Source organism: Scyliorhinus canicula, chromosome 3 (assembly GCF_902713615.1).
Source record: "Scyliorhinus canicula chromosome 3, sScyCan1.1, whole genome shotgun sequence".
Lineage (NCBI taxonomy): Eukaryota > Metazoa > Chordata > Chondrichthyes > Carcharhiniformes > Scyliorhinidae > Scyliorhinus > Scyliorhinus canicula.
This window is the reverse complement of record NC_052148.1, coordinates 149,066,203-149,081,672: the sequence shown is the minus strand read 5'-3', so window position 1 is coordinate 149,081,672 and position 15,470 is coordinate 149,066,203. Positions and strand designations below refer to the sequence as shown.

Genomic DNA, 15,470 nt, shown 5'->3' with positions numbered 1-15,470 from the left:
ATAGATGGGAGTTTTCCCAGCCTGCAGGTGCTGGAGGACAAGTTTAAATTACCGCCAGTGAACGGCTTTAGGTATTTACAAGTGCAAACCTTCCTGAGGAAGCAGGTGGTGGCCTTCCCGCCGCTGCCGCCATGGGCAATACAAGACAGAGTAGTGTCCGGTACCCGGGTGGGGGAGGGGAAAGTGTTGGCTATCTACCAGGGACTGTGGAGGAGCTTAAAGGCAAGTGGGAGGAGGAATTAGAAGGGAAGTTAGAGCCGGGACTATGGGCGGAAGCCCTATGTAGGGTCAATTCCTCCTCATCATGTGCCAGGCTCTGTCTTAAACAGTTTAAAGTGGTTCACTGGGCACACATGACGGAGGCGAGGATGAGCAAGTTTTTCAGGGTAGAAGACAGATGTGCGAGGTGTGCGGGGAGCCCAGCAAATCATGTCCATATGTTTTGGGCATGCCCGAAGCTTGAGGTGTTCTGGCAGGGGTTTGCCGGGGCAATATCCAAGGTGCTAGGAAGACGGGTGGTGCCGAGTCCAGAGGTGGCGATCTTTGGAGTGTCGGAAGACCCAGGAGTGCAGGGAGTGAAAGAGGCCGACGTTCTGGCTTTTGCCTCCCTGGTAGCCCAGAGACAGATCCTGTTATTGTGGAGGGACACAAAGCCCCCGAGTGACATGGCTGGGTTTCTCAACCTTGAGAAAATAAAGTTTGCCTTAATGGGTTCAATGTTAGGGTTCTCCCGGAGGTGGCAGTCGTTCGTCGACTTTCTTGGGGAAAGTTAATTTAAAATGTCGGCAGTAGCAGCTTTCCGTGGGGGGTGGGTGAGTGTTGTGTTTGTTTTTTTTGTTATTTTCGGTGGTCTGTGAAGACAGAGCTATTCGGCGAAATATCTATTTTTGCACTATGTTAATGTTTAACGCCTATTGTTCTTTTTCTGTTTTTGTTATAAAATTTCACAAATATTTCAATAAAAATATTTATTTTAAAAAAAAGGAGGATATATTGTAAAATGATGAGGGGAGTCAGCAGGAAGATGGCTTGTAGAGAAAAACACCAATAGGAACTTGATGAGCCAAATGACAGCAAGCTTTGCAATAAGCTTCCAATAATTTTGCGTGGGGTGGGCCATGTGCTCAAGCAGCAGGAATGTATTGTGTACATTAAAGCTGCTGGAATAAAGATAATCAGCATGAATATTGGATGCTTTGAACAAAATTCCAAATAGATGCAGTTTCTGAAAGTGTACGTCTCATTTCAAATTTTGAATGATGAATATTGTTAAGTGGTGTTGCAGGATGTAGGAACTGTAGAATGTTTCTATGTATGGAATCTCTGAATAGCATTTGGCTTTGCTTTTTATTACTTCCGATTAGCAAGATGCCAGCATTTTCTTTGGTGAAGAACTGATTAATTTTAATGGATTATTTACACCTGTTTTGCTGCAGATATCAGCGGTTTGTGTCGTTACCCTCAGCAAAAAGAATATTCTGTTCCGACTGTCAGATTTTGTTGCTTCCCGAAGAGTGGGACCTGCATTCACCTCACTGTCGGCTTGGAGACGTTTCTCTCGCTCAGCTGAAAAGACCCAGCCATTTGCTGCTTCCACTCGAGAACAAGAAGACTAATGCTCAGTATCTGTTTGCTGATCGCACTTGCCAATTCTTGTTGGATTTAATTGTTTTGTTGGGCTTTAGAAGGGTGCTGTGTGTTGGGACACCACGGTATGTGAGTGCTAATACAATATTTCCAGTTACGGCACGTTTTAATCTCTCTTCTCTATAACATGCTGAACTCAACCAATGAGCCAATCATTTCCCTGATATCTGTCTGCCTTTATATTTCGGATTGTGTGAACTAGTGATGTCAACTTTTCGGAGCCACCGAACTTTCTGCCTGTGAGGCATTTCCGAGATAAATGAGGCAAAGAAAAATCTAATAGACTTTGGTAAAGGTTTTAGCGGAATCATTTTCCAGAGATTCTCTCCACGCAGATAGCAGTAATCCTAATATAAACTCTTCACCATGAAGACCCGTTTTTTAAAACAAATTGACGGCACGTCGCAAACCCCACTAATCCCCACCACGACTGATGTTAAAGCAGCTTCAGTTTTAGTCTCTAACTTGTGACAAGTTTCCAACCTCCGCAATTTTTGCTGTAAAGCAATTCTAGTGAAGAGGACACATTCTTTTTTACAAGTAAAAGAAAGGGAACCTGAGGAATAGATGCTCCTACTCCATGTTTACCACCACAGGTGATCCATGTGGAACAGAATTGGTAGAAGCCCAAAATCAGACTGTTTGCAAGTTTTGTTTATTTATTTATGGGATGTGGGCGTCGATGGTTAGACCAAAATTTATTGCCCATCACTAGTTGCCCTTCAGAAGTGGTCATGAGTTGTTTTCATGGATCACTGCAGTCTACGTGGTGTTGGTTGGTATACCCACTGTGAAGTTAGAGAGGCAGTTCCAGAATTTTGATCCAGCGACAGTGAAGGAACTGTGATTATATTTCGAGGTCACGGTGGTGAGTAACTTGGAGGAGAACCTCCAGGTGGTGGTGTTCCCAGGTATCTGTTGCTCTTGTCCTTCTAAATGGCAGTGGTTGTTGGTTTGGAAGGTACTGCCGGAAGATGTTTGGTGAGTTACTGCAGTGTATCTTGTAGGTGGTATACACCACTACCACTGTCCTTTGATGGTGGAGGATTGAGTGTTTGTGGGAGGCCTAGTAATCAAGCGGGCTGCTTTGTCCTGGATGGTGGCGGGTTTCTTCAGTGGTGAGGTTGCTCTCATCCAGGCGAGTGGAGTATTCCGTTACACTCCTGACTTATGTCTTGTTGATGGTGGACAGGCTTTTGGGGTGGTCAGGAGGTGAGTTGGAAGATAAAATTATTTATTTATTTTCCCCAATATCCTCTCTTTGACAAGTGATGAATGGCACTGGAATGCAGTTCCTAAAGCATTGGCAGCCCTCTGACGCCTCACTCATCAAATCATTCTATAAGTATAATATGAGGGGCATTACCATTCCTTTTCAAAACAAATAATGTATATTATGGTGGCTCAAATGGGTAGAATTGAAAGCTTTGCCCAGAGGAAGTGAACATTTCATGAAATTATAACTTCAATTCCTACAAATCTGTTCCATTGTATTAATTTGCATGTAAATTATTTTCATTTTCCCCGATGTAATTATTCTCACAGTAAAATTTCTAATTAAGTTGTTTCTTCAGTTTATGTCTCTGATATCAGGTTCATTTTGTTGACCACTTTCACTAAGAGATGAATTTTAACACCCACAAATTGATATGTTGGGTTAGTTGTTGAAATTTTTAAAATTCAAAAGCTGGACCCAACATGTCTCCAAAACGCCCACTTCTGGAAGAGGTGGGACAAGAGAATAGGCCGTCATTTTAAGTATTTTAATGAGGCTGCCAAGCCCTTGTCCCTTCTGTAAAACGTGCAAAGTAGCTGAATGGGTTTCCCAAGCTTTGGGAAGCCTGGAAGCTGAAGGGAACTGAGGATAGCTTTACGGAGAAGGTAACAACTTCTATATTGTGACACCACTGCAACAGGCTGTACCTCTTCCTTCCCCACCCTCTCCCTACCCCAGCACCCCAAGGTTCCTACTTGCAAACATTCGCTTCAAAAATCCCCAGAAATGGAATGCCGTAGGGTTAGGGATTGAACAATGCCCACACTCCAGTCATGGATTGGACCTGCCTGCTCTTGAATCCCCTCTGTCTGACTGGACGTCATTTCTGTCAGTCAAGCTAAACAACATGTCAGGTACTAAAGGCAGGTGTGGTGAAGTATCCGGGAAAGTCGGACATGTGGACTCCTTTCTGAAATGTCACCCCTACCCTCCAGCGAACACACTGCGCTCCTGTTAATATCCAGGCCTGCAACCTCTTTGAGAACATAATATAAGACTAGATGCCATACCTTTAATAAAAATTATTTAAAAAAAAAAGACTTGATGCCATACCAAGTGGATTTGTTAAGGTATGGAGATAATTCTTCCTCGTCAAAGTTAATGTTAATTCTTGGATTAATTTTCAGGCTACATGAGCTGATAAGAGTGCGCCAGTCCAAAAAGGAAGAACCAATTATAAAGAGTCAACTTTTGGATATTGATTTCAGGTAACCTTTTTGTTTTGTTCCTGTTTAGAATTAATTTATATGCTTTCCAAGTTGATGTATATCGATGCTGGGAAATTCAATACTCCTTTTTGCTGTGAGTTCAGATCTAGCATTTGCAAATGTCGAATTGTTTATTTTTGCTGCAACCAAAGTACTTTAACCTGAAACCTCCAAAGAATTGTCTGAATTGGAAAATTAATTTTCCATACAAGGCAACCTTATGACCTCTCTAAATACAAAACAGAAGTGTTAAATTGAAGGTGGTTTTGTGGAGCCTCTTGCTGGGAAATGTATTGAGAATCCTCAAGCCTATTCGATGCAGTAAATTTTAATAGTCAGGCGAGAAGGGGGAAGAATTATGGGCAGGATGCTCTGGTTCCCCCAGCCACGTGAATCTTCAGTACGTAAAAACTGTGAAGAGTAAGTCATTCCATACAGCTTGGATACTATTCTGCATTTCATAACCATGTGCAAAGACTTCAAGTGTTTCTTTTAAATCATACGGAGTTTATTAGAGAGACACAAATATATTCAGAATCTAGTAAACAAATCTCAATTGGAAAAGTATCTGCTTTTATGTAATGTAAATTGACAGCTGTGGATTGTGAGGAGAGTATTGTCTTAGCTTTGCAAGTTATGTTAGTGTTTCTTGATGAGGTACTCATTCAGCTTTCTTTTTCGTTGTTTAATAATTTTAACAGATGTAAAGAAATTGAGTGCAATACAGAGAGAATTAAAATTAAAAACCAAGCAGAATAAAGCACTGCGAAGTTCTTAAGGACAAATAGAGGATTTACCTGGAACTGGAAGTCACAAAAATAGACTTGAGCAAACTTAGTTCCTGTCTAGATTGACGAATTCCACAGGAACGAATGTCACCTTATTAAATATAAAGCCAAGAGATCTCCAGAACCATAAAACAAGATGTAAAGGCTAAAAAGTTGCATATTTTAAAAAAAAAAATAGCCAGTTTAGCTGCAAGCACACAATTTATTTAGAATTTGTACAAGCTTTAAAACAAAACATTTGCTATTTTTGTTTTATATTGAGCTATTTTAAATACAATTTTAGTGCTGAATCAATTCTAAAATTGAAAATCCGAAAGCCTGGTACAATTGCTAGTAAGATGATCCTGCGTCTACATGAAAATATTAAAGTTTTCTTAAATCACAACAATATTTTTATATACCTTAACATACTGAAAAGCTCCAAGCAAGTATGACTACAGTGTAATGGAAATAGATCTTGTCTTTATATATGTTAATTGAAGCTTTGGCCTTTAAACAGGAACAATGACCTATCTCTATATTCAAGGTTTAATACAGTTCAGTAGCACATTAGTGATATACATCTCTGAAAATGCATGCTCCTCCTCTAAGAATGGTTGCTTGGGTATATTGTTGGTAATATATTTGTATATTATTTCTTGCATTTATTTTTTGTTCAGGAGGTTAATTTCTGTAAGTAATACAGTACAGCTGAAATTTCAGTAAGAATATTGTGAGGATTGCCAGTCAATTCTCTTTTCTCTTTATTGTGTGTATAAGTGCTTTCAGTACCTCTCCTGAACGTGTGAATTTGTGATGGGGCACGCTGCAGACCTTACGATTACACTATGGCACAGCTTGTTGGAACAGCAACAGACCTGCCTGCTTTCTAACTTTCTAGTTTGCATATCTTCAACTTATCAAAGTAGGTAGAACCAACAGCAAAAGGAAAGAGGCGAAAAGCAGGATAGATTGGCTCAGTGAAATGATGGTGCATTCTGTCGAAAAGACTTGTTGTGATACTGGAGAACTCTTGTATCAACTTCATGCTGTCAGCATCGTAAAATGCAGCGAGCCCTTTCTCATAGTCAATGTATACCCCTACTTTTTCCAACTTCGAGGGCTTCATACTACAGTTGACATTTCTATCATTGTGCCAAGCTAAAAGCTGGTTAGCTTTTAGTTCAATACACCAGGACTGTCTGTTTCTTCCCAGTTTTGTAGACTTGTGCTTCCCTTTCCGTTCTATGGATCCATACGCAATTCCAACGCACCATTGTGCAGAAGACTTGATGTCCACTTCCCAGTAATGTTTTCCCCTCATCAGTCCTTTGGCAGCTAAGATATTATAGACCTTGTCAAATCGCAAAGGGCTCTCAGGAACACTCAGTGACTCATTAGCAACAGACATGCTAGTTAGATCCTTTGACACGAGCACATTTCTGTGGGCTGATGCAATGTCGAGGATAACTGGTGAGTATTCTGGGGAAGCAGGAAAGAAATTCCAATCAGCATTTCCAGCAGGCGTAAGTATTTAGTAAATTGCTTAAAAATCAGTCCCATTTTCTGTAGTTGAAGTAACTGGTGTGATGTAATTCTTAAAAGATACTCGTAACTGTGGTCACTCGTTTTATATAGCCTGATATTTTCATATTTATCAAAATATTCATCACAAAAACTCTGAGATAACCTGCGCATTACATTTTGAGTGTTGTACTGATACATCCGATATGTCCATTTAAAGAAATCTACCTGTGTTATGCTGTCATGCCTTGCTACATTCGTGGTAGTATTTTGTCATTTCCTGTTTGCATTTCCTGAACTGTTCCTTCAGACCCTAGTTATATTTACTGTACTTTTTAAGATGCTGTAAAATGTTTCCTAGGTTTCGGGTCTCTTAATGAGAATTCTTTGTAGGTTTAGATGGATAGCTTTTACATGGGTTTCAGCAAGGCTTTTGACAAGGTCCCACATGGCAGTGGTTTATTTTCACAGTAAGTTCATTGCAGTGTTAATGTAAGCCTACTTGTGACACTAATAAAGATTATTATCTTCATAGAATTTACAGTGCAGAAGGAGGCCATTCAGCCCATCGAGTCTGCACCGGCTCTTGTAAAGAGCATCCTACCCAAGGTCAACACCTCCACCATATCCCCATAACCCAGTAACCCCACCCAACACTAAAGGCAATTTTGGACACTAAGGGCAATTTATCATGGCCAATCCACCTAACCTGCACATCTTTGGACTGGATTATTATGTAAAATAAATAGAAGGCAAGCTGGATCAGAATTAGCTCAGTAGTAGGAAACAAAAGGGTATTGTAGATTGATGTTTTCTCTGACTGGGAGGCTGTTTCCAGTTAGTTCCACGAGGTTCTGTACTTGTCTCCATGTTTATTTGTGGTGGTGGTGGCGGTGCGCAGGATTTGTGCTGCGGGGGAAGGGGCACCTGTCCTGACATAGAGTTTGGGGGGGGCACCTCAATTACACACTGACCACCCTTTCCCCACTGTGAGGTCCATTGTGTCAGGACCACACTTGAAAATACCTGCACCAATCTATACCCCCGTGAATCCCGGCTGAGAGGGCTAGAGCATTGCGGGGCGGCCTAGTGAATCAGGCTTTCAGCCTGTTAATCGGATGCAAATAGGTGCAAATGATCCAACTGCATTTTCCTGCTGGCACAGGGCGTGTAGCTTGCTGCTACTGGAGGCCGGCAGTGGAGAATCTCCCCCTCTGTCTTGCAGTCTGATATAAAATTACGTTTTTTTCTTGTGCAATGTCAAGATAAAATATTTGCCAATTGTGCTAATATAATTCCTTGATATTTAGCTCCTCGAAAAACTGGTACTGTGAATTGATGGCACAATTCTAAAGTACATAAGGCAGTCCAATCTTATATGCTGTATGAACTATACAATGATCCTGATAGAGTTTATATTGAATAGTGTTTTTGTAGTGCTGTCTTCATGTTTTATTCTAAGCCTTTTTTCTTTTTATTAAAGACAATTCATAAGAACGTGTAAAACCAACATGCAAGGAAAAAAAAATTATGATCTGGAAATGGCAATTAGGCCCAAAAGCATGTCCATTTTTGAGATAAATTCTCAGTTTATGTGTCTTCTCACCACTGCAGAATCGCAAGTAGTTGTCCTTTCAGCCTATTTATGTTTATATGCTTTAATGGCCTTTAATGGGTAATATTTTCACAGGCTGCTACTTGTTGAATTAAATAGTTCCAACTCACTTTGCTTCTCTCCTGGGGCGGAATTCTCCGACCCCCCGCAGGGTCGGGGAATCGCCCGCGGCCGGCATAAAACCCGCCCCCGCCGTGGCTGGAATTCTCCGCCACCCGGGAATCGGCGGGAGCGGGAATCACGCCCTGCCGGTCGGCGTGCCCCCCGCGACGATTCTCCGGTCCGCGATGGGCTGAAGTCCCGCCGCTCACAGGCCAATCCCGCCGACGTTTAAACCACCTCTGTGCCGGCGGGATTGGCGGCGCGAGCGGGGTCCCGGGGGGGGGGGGGCGTGGGGCAATCGGACCCCGGGGGGGTGTCCCCACGGTGGCCTGGCCTGCGATTGGGGCCCACCGACCGGCGGGCGGACCAGTGCCGTGGGGGCACTTTTCTACCGCCGCCACGGCCTCCACCATGGCGGAGGCGGAAGAGACCCCCGCCCTACTGCGCATGCGCCGGTGGTGACGTCACTCCGGTGCATGTGCGGACTCACGCCTTTCGGCCAGCCCCGACGCCGGCCGGCGTAGCGCCAAAGGCCGCTGGCGCCAGTCGGCGGAGCGGGAGCCACACCAGCGCGGCCTAGCCCCTAAAGGTGCGGAGAATTCCGCACCTTTGGGTAGGCCCGACGCCAGAGTGGTTGGCGCCACTCCGCTACGCCGGGGGACCCCCCCCCCCCCCTATCCACAATACTACCGTGCTGCCCTTAAGAACAAATTAATCTACACTCCATCATTCTACCGTAATCCATGTACCTATCCAATAGCCGCTTGAAGGTCCCTAATGAGGGCCTCACGGTAGCATGGTGGTTAGCATCAATGCTTCACAGCTCCAGTGGTCCCAGGTTCGATTCCCGGCTGGGTCACTGTCTGTGTGGAGTCTGCACGTCCTCCCCGTGTGTGCGTGGGTTTCCTCCGGGTGCTCCGGTTTCCTCCCACAGTCCAAAGATGTGCGGGTTAGGTGGATTGGCCATGCTAAATTGCCCGTAGTGTAAGGTTAATGGAGGGATTGTTGGGTTACGGGTATATGGGTTACGTGGGTTTAAGTAGGGTGATCATTGCTCGGCACAACATCGAGGGCCGAAGGGCCTGTTCTGTGCTGTACTGTTCTATGTTCTAATGTTTCCGACTCAACTACTTCCACAGGCAGTGCATTCCATGCCTCCACTACTCTCTGAGTAAAGAACCTGCCTCTGACATCCCCCCTATATCTTCCACCATTCACCTTAAATTTATGTCCCTTTGTAATGGTTTGTTCCACCCGGTGTCTCTGACTGTCTACTCTATCTATTCCCCGATCATCTTATAAACGTCTATTACTTACTGAACAGGCGCCAGAATGTGGCAACCAGGGGCTTTTCACAGTAATTTCATACTTGTGACAATAAAAGATTATTATTATTAATTGGCTCTTGGTTCTCCAGTATGATCTCTGGAGAATTATTTTTCTATTTATTCTTCCCAGTTGTCTTTACTGATTAGGCGAACAGAATGTTTGAATTGGCCCGAGCGCACGATCAGTATGACTTATTAGAATATACAAATGTTAATGGATATTTGAAGTTAAGATATAGTACACCGTACCTAATACAAACGTCTTCCTTTGCAATTGAGAATAAAGGTTGGTTGAAATATTCCGGATGAACTTCGATAACTTCTGAAACCTGACTTCATCAATTTTAATGGCCTGGATTTCATTTTCAGTTTTCTTTGAATAACTTGTGATGAAAAAGAATATAATAGATTCTGGTTGATTAATTGATTATGATTCCTGTTTAAAATATGTTTCCTTGCATTAAATAAAAGCAAATCTCCTGCTACAATCGACATTCGTAGATCTTTTGCGTTGAGGAGAAATCTTTTCACTCGGAGGACAGTGGGGATCTGGAATACATTGGCTGAAAGGGCCATAGAGGCAGAACCCCAATCTGTTTTAAAACATACTTCCAGGTTTCGGCAATTTTTTTGAGTGCCAATATCTCCATTATGAATAAAATTAATTAAAATATTTCTTTTGAAGCAAAGTTTGTTTATGCTATTTCAATTTCTACCTTCATCCTAGCTGTATGCCCCAGTTATTTATTTAACACTCTTTTTCAATGTCCTTTCTAGTTTGCTGACTGTGATTGTCTGCCTATCCTGCTTAATGGCATTACTGCAGCTGATTGTCTAACGATGCCCTTGATTTGGTGCCAGATTCAAACTAATAGCAGGAAAGGAGAAATCTACAATTTCGAGATTGCTGGATACTTTGTGGTCAGTGGTGAGCGACATCATTTTACCACTGACTATGAAATGAGGGCCATTGATTATTGCAGAAACACCACTGGTGGGATGTGATGCTACATAGCTGCTTGAAACCATAAAATGAGCAATCACTGTGTGTTATTAAAAATCATTGTTACAGTGTCACCTACAGGTGTAGTAGATACTGCACAGAATTCTGTGATCTAAATTAGAAATGAATGTTCCTGGATGAATGCTAAAACTAGAAAGTGTAAATTCACAAATACTTCATTCATTTAAAAACCAGGCTAAATTTGGAACCTTACCCATATGCAGAAAGTTTGATATCCTGAAAAGAAAGGATAAAAGATGTTATAGAAATATTGCAAAACATTTTATAGCAATGGTCCATAGTGTGTTGAATTTTACCCTGTGGGGAAAAGTCGCTGAATGCGGGGAATGACAAGATTCGCTTAATGGATGTTTTTATATTGAATTTCGATGGTGTTGAAGGCGGCCATTTGGCCCATTGCGTTTGCACTGATGCTCTGAAAGAAAGAGGCCCACTCCCCTGCCCTATCCCCGTAACCTCACCTAAGACACTAAGGGGCAATTTCAGCATGGATAAGCCACCTAACCTGCGCTTCTTTGGACTGTGGGAGGAAACCTGAGCACCCGTAAAAAACCCACGCAGACACGGGGAAAACATGCAGACTCCACACAGACAGTGACCCAAGGCTGGAATTGAACCTGTGTCTCTGGCGCTACGAGGCAGCGGTGCTAACCACAGTGCTGCCGCATGAAGGTGTACCTCTGTTCAACAATCAGCTGTTACAAAATTTGTGGATTTTGTATGGCGTGGAATGTGATCTTGCACAGATCTTGCACCCTGCTTCTTTAACTGATAGTCTAGATCTCATACCACACGTTTCTATGGCTTCTTGCCCCATTTTAGGTTGTGTCGATAAGTATGCCACACAGGTTGGGAAATACATTCACAGTAACCTGTTGGGAATATGGGAAGAAGGTTGGGGTGGTGTGGCTCATACTGAAACCTGCCACATGTTGTGGGGCTCTTACAGTAATGCTTTTTCTGGAGGTACAGGAACTGACATACTGGGAACCATGGGCTAGATTCTCCAATAATGGGGCTCTGTCCCCACGCCAGCATCAAAACCCGGGTGTTTCAATTTGGACTTTCCTTAAGAAAGTCCAGAGTGATTCTACAATTTGCATGGGGCTAGCAGGGCCCTGGAGTGCTTCCCGCAGATCTGGCCCTGGATACGGTGCCCTGCACTTCCGGTCGGGAGTCCGCGCTTGCACACTCCGATGGCCTGTGGCGGCCGCCCCGTGGGACATGGCGGAATCACAGCACTCTACTCTACTCTACCCCCACCCCCCACCCCCTTTGCGGGAGAGCTCACTCTCCCGCAAAGAAGTCAATAAACGGTTGCCACCTCCGGGCGAACCCCTGTACAGATCCCCTCAAGGTGAACTTAATTTTTTCCACACCCAGGAAACTCGACATGTCCACAAGCCACAACTCAGTCTTCGGGGGCTTTGAGTCCCTCCACGCCAATAGTATTCATCGCCGGGCTATCAGGGAAGCAAAGGCCAAAACATCGGCCTCTTTCTCCCCCTGGACTCCCTGGTCTTCCGAAACCCCAAAAATTGCCACCCCTGGACCCATCGCCACCCTTGTTTTTAGAACCCGGGACATGACGCCCGCAAATCCCTCCCAGTACCCCCTCAGCTTAGGGCATGCCCAAAACATGTGAACGTGATTCGCTGGTCCTCCCGCGCACCTAGCGCATTTGTCCTCTATCCCAAAGAATTTGCTCATCCGAGCATATGGGCCCGGTGAACAACCTTTAATTGAATCAGCCCGAGCCTGGCACATGTCGCGGTCGAATTTACCCTACTCGGGGCCTCTGCCCACAGCCCGTCCTCCATTTCCCCGCCTAGCTCCTCCTCCCATTTAAGTTTCAGTTCCTCCGTCTGGGACCCTTCCTCCCTCATGAGCACCCTATAAATATCAGAGACTCTACCCTCCCCTTCTTCTTCCCCCCCTAGAGACTATTCTGTCTTGGATCCCCATTGGCGGGAGGCGTGGGAAGGATGGGACCTGTCTACGGGCAAAGTCCCGCAACTGTAAGTTTCATTTTCCCTTACCAGACCAAATTTCTCCTCCAAGCTCCTCAAACTCGCAAAGCTCCCTTCCAGGAATATATCGCCCACCCTTCCCACCCCCGCCCGCCACCATGCTCGGAACACCCCATCCATACTGCCGGGGGCAAACGGATGGTTGCCGCAGATTGGCGCCCAAACCGACACCCCCATCTCCCCTACATGCCTCCTCCACTGGCCCCATATCCGCAGGGTCACCACCACTACCGGGCTGGTGGAGTACCTGGCCGGCGGTAGAGGAGACGGATGCCCTACTTGAGCACCATGGGTGAAATTCTCTGACCCCCAGCAGGGTCGGAGAATCGCCCGGGGCCGACGTAAATCCCGCCCCCGCTGTGGCCGGAATTCTCCGTCACCCAGGAATTGGCAGGGGTGGGAATCACGCCGCGCCAATCGGCGTGCCCCCCGCGGAAATCCTCCGGCCCACGATGGGCCGAAGTTCCGCCGCTGAGAGGCCAATCCCGCCGACGTGGTTTCAACCACCTCTGGTGGCGGCGGGATTGGTGGCGCGAGCGGGCCCCTGGGGGGGTTGCGGGGCGATCGGACCCCGGGGGCTTTCCCCCACGGTGTCCTGGCCTGCGATGGGGCCCACCGATCGGCGGGCGGGCCAGTGCCGTGGGGGCACTCTTTTTCTTCCGCCACGGCCTCCACCATGGCTGGTGTGGAAGTGAACCCCCCTACCGCGCATGCGCAGGTGGTGATGGCAGCGGACCGGCGAAGGCCTAACAGCCAGCCCCGATGCCGGCAGGCGGGTGGTAAAGGCCGTTGGCGTCGGTTTTGGCGCCAAACCACTGGCGCGGACCTAGCTCCCAAAGGTGCGGATAATTCGCCGGAGTGGTTGGTGCCACTCCGCTACGCCGGGACCCCCCGCCCAGCCAGGTAGGAGAGAATCCCGGCCCATGTTTTTTAGTTTTGGACTCTTGGGGCGGGATTCTCCGACCCAGGGGCGGCGTGAATCCTGCTCCGGCGCTGGCTGCCGTATTTTCCGGCGCCGGTTTTCGGGCGGGTGCGGGGTTTATGCCACGCCGGTCAGGAGCTGTTGGCAGTGGGTCCCCCGACAATTCTCCGGGCCCCAATGGGCTGAGCGGCTGTCAGTTCCTGGCCAGTCCCACCGGCGTCAAATGGACATGGTCCATCACGGCGGGACCTGGCTTGTAGGCCGTTTAGTGGAGTCCTCGGTGGGGGGGGGGGGGGGGGGGGACGGTGGCCTGGCCCGCGATCAGGGCCCACCGATCTGCGGGCAGGCCTGTGCCTTGGGGGCACTCCTTCCTTCCGCGCAGGCCTCTGTAGGGCTCCGCCAAGGCTGGCGCAGAGAAGAACAGGCCGATCGGTGCGCAGACCCACACCGGTTGGTGCGGCGCCAACCCCTCCGCCGCCGGCCTAGCCACCGGAAGTGTGGTGAATTCCGCACCTTCCGATTGGCCCGACGCCGGAATGGTTTGCGCCATTCTGGTGTTCGGCCATACCGCCAATTGCGAGAGAATCCCAGCCTTGATGTTTCTAACTGGAGAATTATCCATGTGCTTTACTTGAAAGATGATGGCAATAATATGTTGTTACAATGGAATACTTCGGCTTCAATCTGTCTTGCACTGTTCAACTTTTACAGTAAAACAAAAACAAACTAAACTGTGTATGTGGTCTTTTATTAGCTGGGCTGTATATATTCAGTTTGACTGAAAAATCTTTGTTCATTGTGAAAATTATGTATCGCTCCGCAAGACACTTAAAGAAGGAACTTGTGTTTGTCTGTGCGGCTCATAGCTTAAGACAGTTTCCTATTTATTTAGTCATTACAATAACTGGTAAAATGTTGAGTTACTAATGTAATTCATTGTGGTGGCCTTATGGTGGTTTAAGGAATATGACAACAAATAATCAAAAATGGGACCTACTGTAGCCTGACATGACAGTGTGTTGCTGTCTTGAGCTTGGTTTTCTTCTGGGTCCATGACATTTTGTGTAGCTTTGATGGACTTCTTTATCTGATCTAGGTTGCTGGTCCATTCTTTGATGATCTTTTGAAGTTTTCCCAAAGCAACCCTCTTTTCAATGTCGATGAGTTCCAGAGTTGCTTTCTCATCACTGTTCAGCATTTTGTGTATTGTTTCATATTGGCTGGAAATCTGTTCTTTGAGGTTTTCTGCTGAGCTCTGCACAAAGAGAGACATGTGAGTTCGATCAAAATACAAAGAAGGGCAATTAATGAAACATAATAAAGTCTGATCCAGAAGGGGTTGTGGTATAATTGCACAGCACTTAAAGTTTTGAGTCTGGTGGGGTGCTTGCTTACTAGTAGTTTTTTAAGTATGCATAATTATTAAAGTTCTTACCGTAAGAACATTGTTTCTGCTTTTCAGGGACTGGATGTGTGCCTCTGCTTTATCTCTTTTGGTGCAGAGATCATGAAGAGATTGCTTTGGTGTCATCTGCAAAATGCATAAAAAAATAGTAATCTACCTAATTTACTTTACCATTTTTGTGCTGGAACAAGTTTTAATTCATGGGCAATTTTATATAAAGTGACTTCAAAGAACTAAGAACAAAACAAAGTACAGCACAGGAACAGGCCCTTCGGCCCTCCAAGCCTGTGCTGACCATGCGGCTCGTCTAAACTAAAATCTTCTGCACTTTCTGGGTCCGTATCCCTCTTCCCATCCAATTCATGTATTTGTCAAGATGGCCCTTAAATGTCACTATTGTCCCTGCTTCCACCACCTCATCCAGCAGCGAGTTCCAGGCGCCCACTACTCTGTGTAAAAAAAAAACAAAAAAAAAAAAACTTGCCTCGTACATCTCTTCTAAACCTTGCCCCTTGCACGTTAAACCTATGTCCCTGGTAATTGACCCCTCTACCCTGGGAAAAAGCCTCTGACTGTCCACTCTGTCTATGCCCCTCATAATTTTGTAGACCTCGATCAGGTT

At 45.7% G+C, this 15,470-nt stretch overlaps 2 protein-coding genes across 5 annotated transcripts in view; one reads left to right on the top strand and one right to left on the bottom strand.

The window, feature by feature from the left end:
- Positions 1-15,470, top strand: part of zcchc4 (zinc finger, CCHC domain containing 4) — a 101,718-nt gene that overhangs the window by 35,608 nt on the left and 50,640 nt on the right. For both annotated transcript variants that reach the window (XR_005460003.1, XM_038791467.1), the window contains exons 4-5: positions 1,437-1,712; positions 4,051-4,131. Coding sequence is in view for 1 of the 2 variants with exons in the window: in XM_038791467.1 (XP_038647395.1) it covers positions 1,437-1,712; positions 4,051-4,131 (357 nt within the window). In the remaining variant the exon portion in view is untranslated. The remainder of the gene's footprint in view (positions 1-1,436; positions 1,713-4,050; positions 4,132-15,470) is intronic.
- The window catches only part of si:dkey-219e21.4 (nuclear factor 7, ovary), a 32,447-nt gene continuing 22,066 nt past the window's right edge, over positions 5,090-15,470 (bottom strand). For all 3 annotated transcript variants that reach the window (XM_038791470.1, XM_038791469.1, XM_038791468.1), the window contains 5 exons: positions 14,879-14,974; positions 14,441-14,698; positions 10,685-10,707; positions 9,717-9,850; positions 5,090-6,380 (listed from right to left, as the gene is read on the bottom strand). In XM_038791470.1, coding sequence (XP_038647398.1) covers positions 5,788-6,380; positions 9,717-9,850; positions 10,685-10,707; positions 14,441-14,698; positions 14,879-14,974 — 1,104 coding nt within the window. In that variant the 3' untranslated portion in view covers positions 5,090-5,787. The remainder of the gene's footprint in view (positions 6,381-9,716; positions 9,851-10,684; positions 10,708-14,440; positions 14,699-14,878; positions 14,975-15,470) is intronic.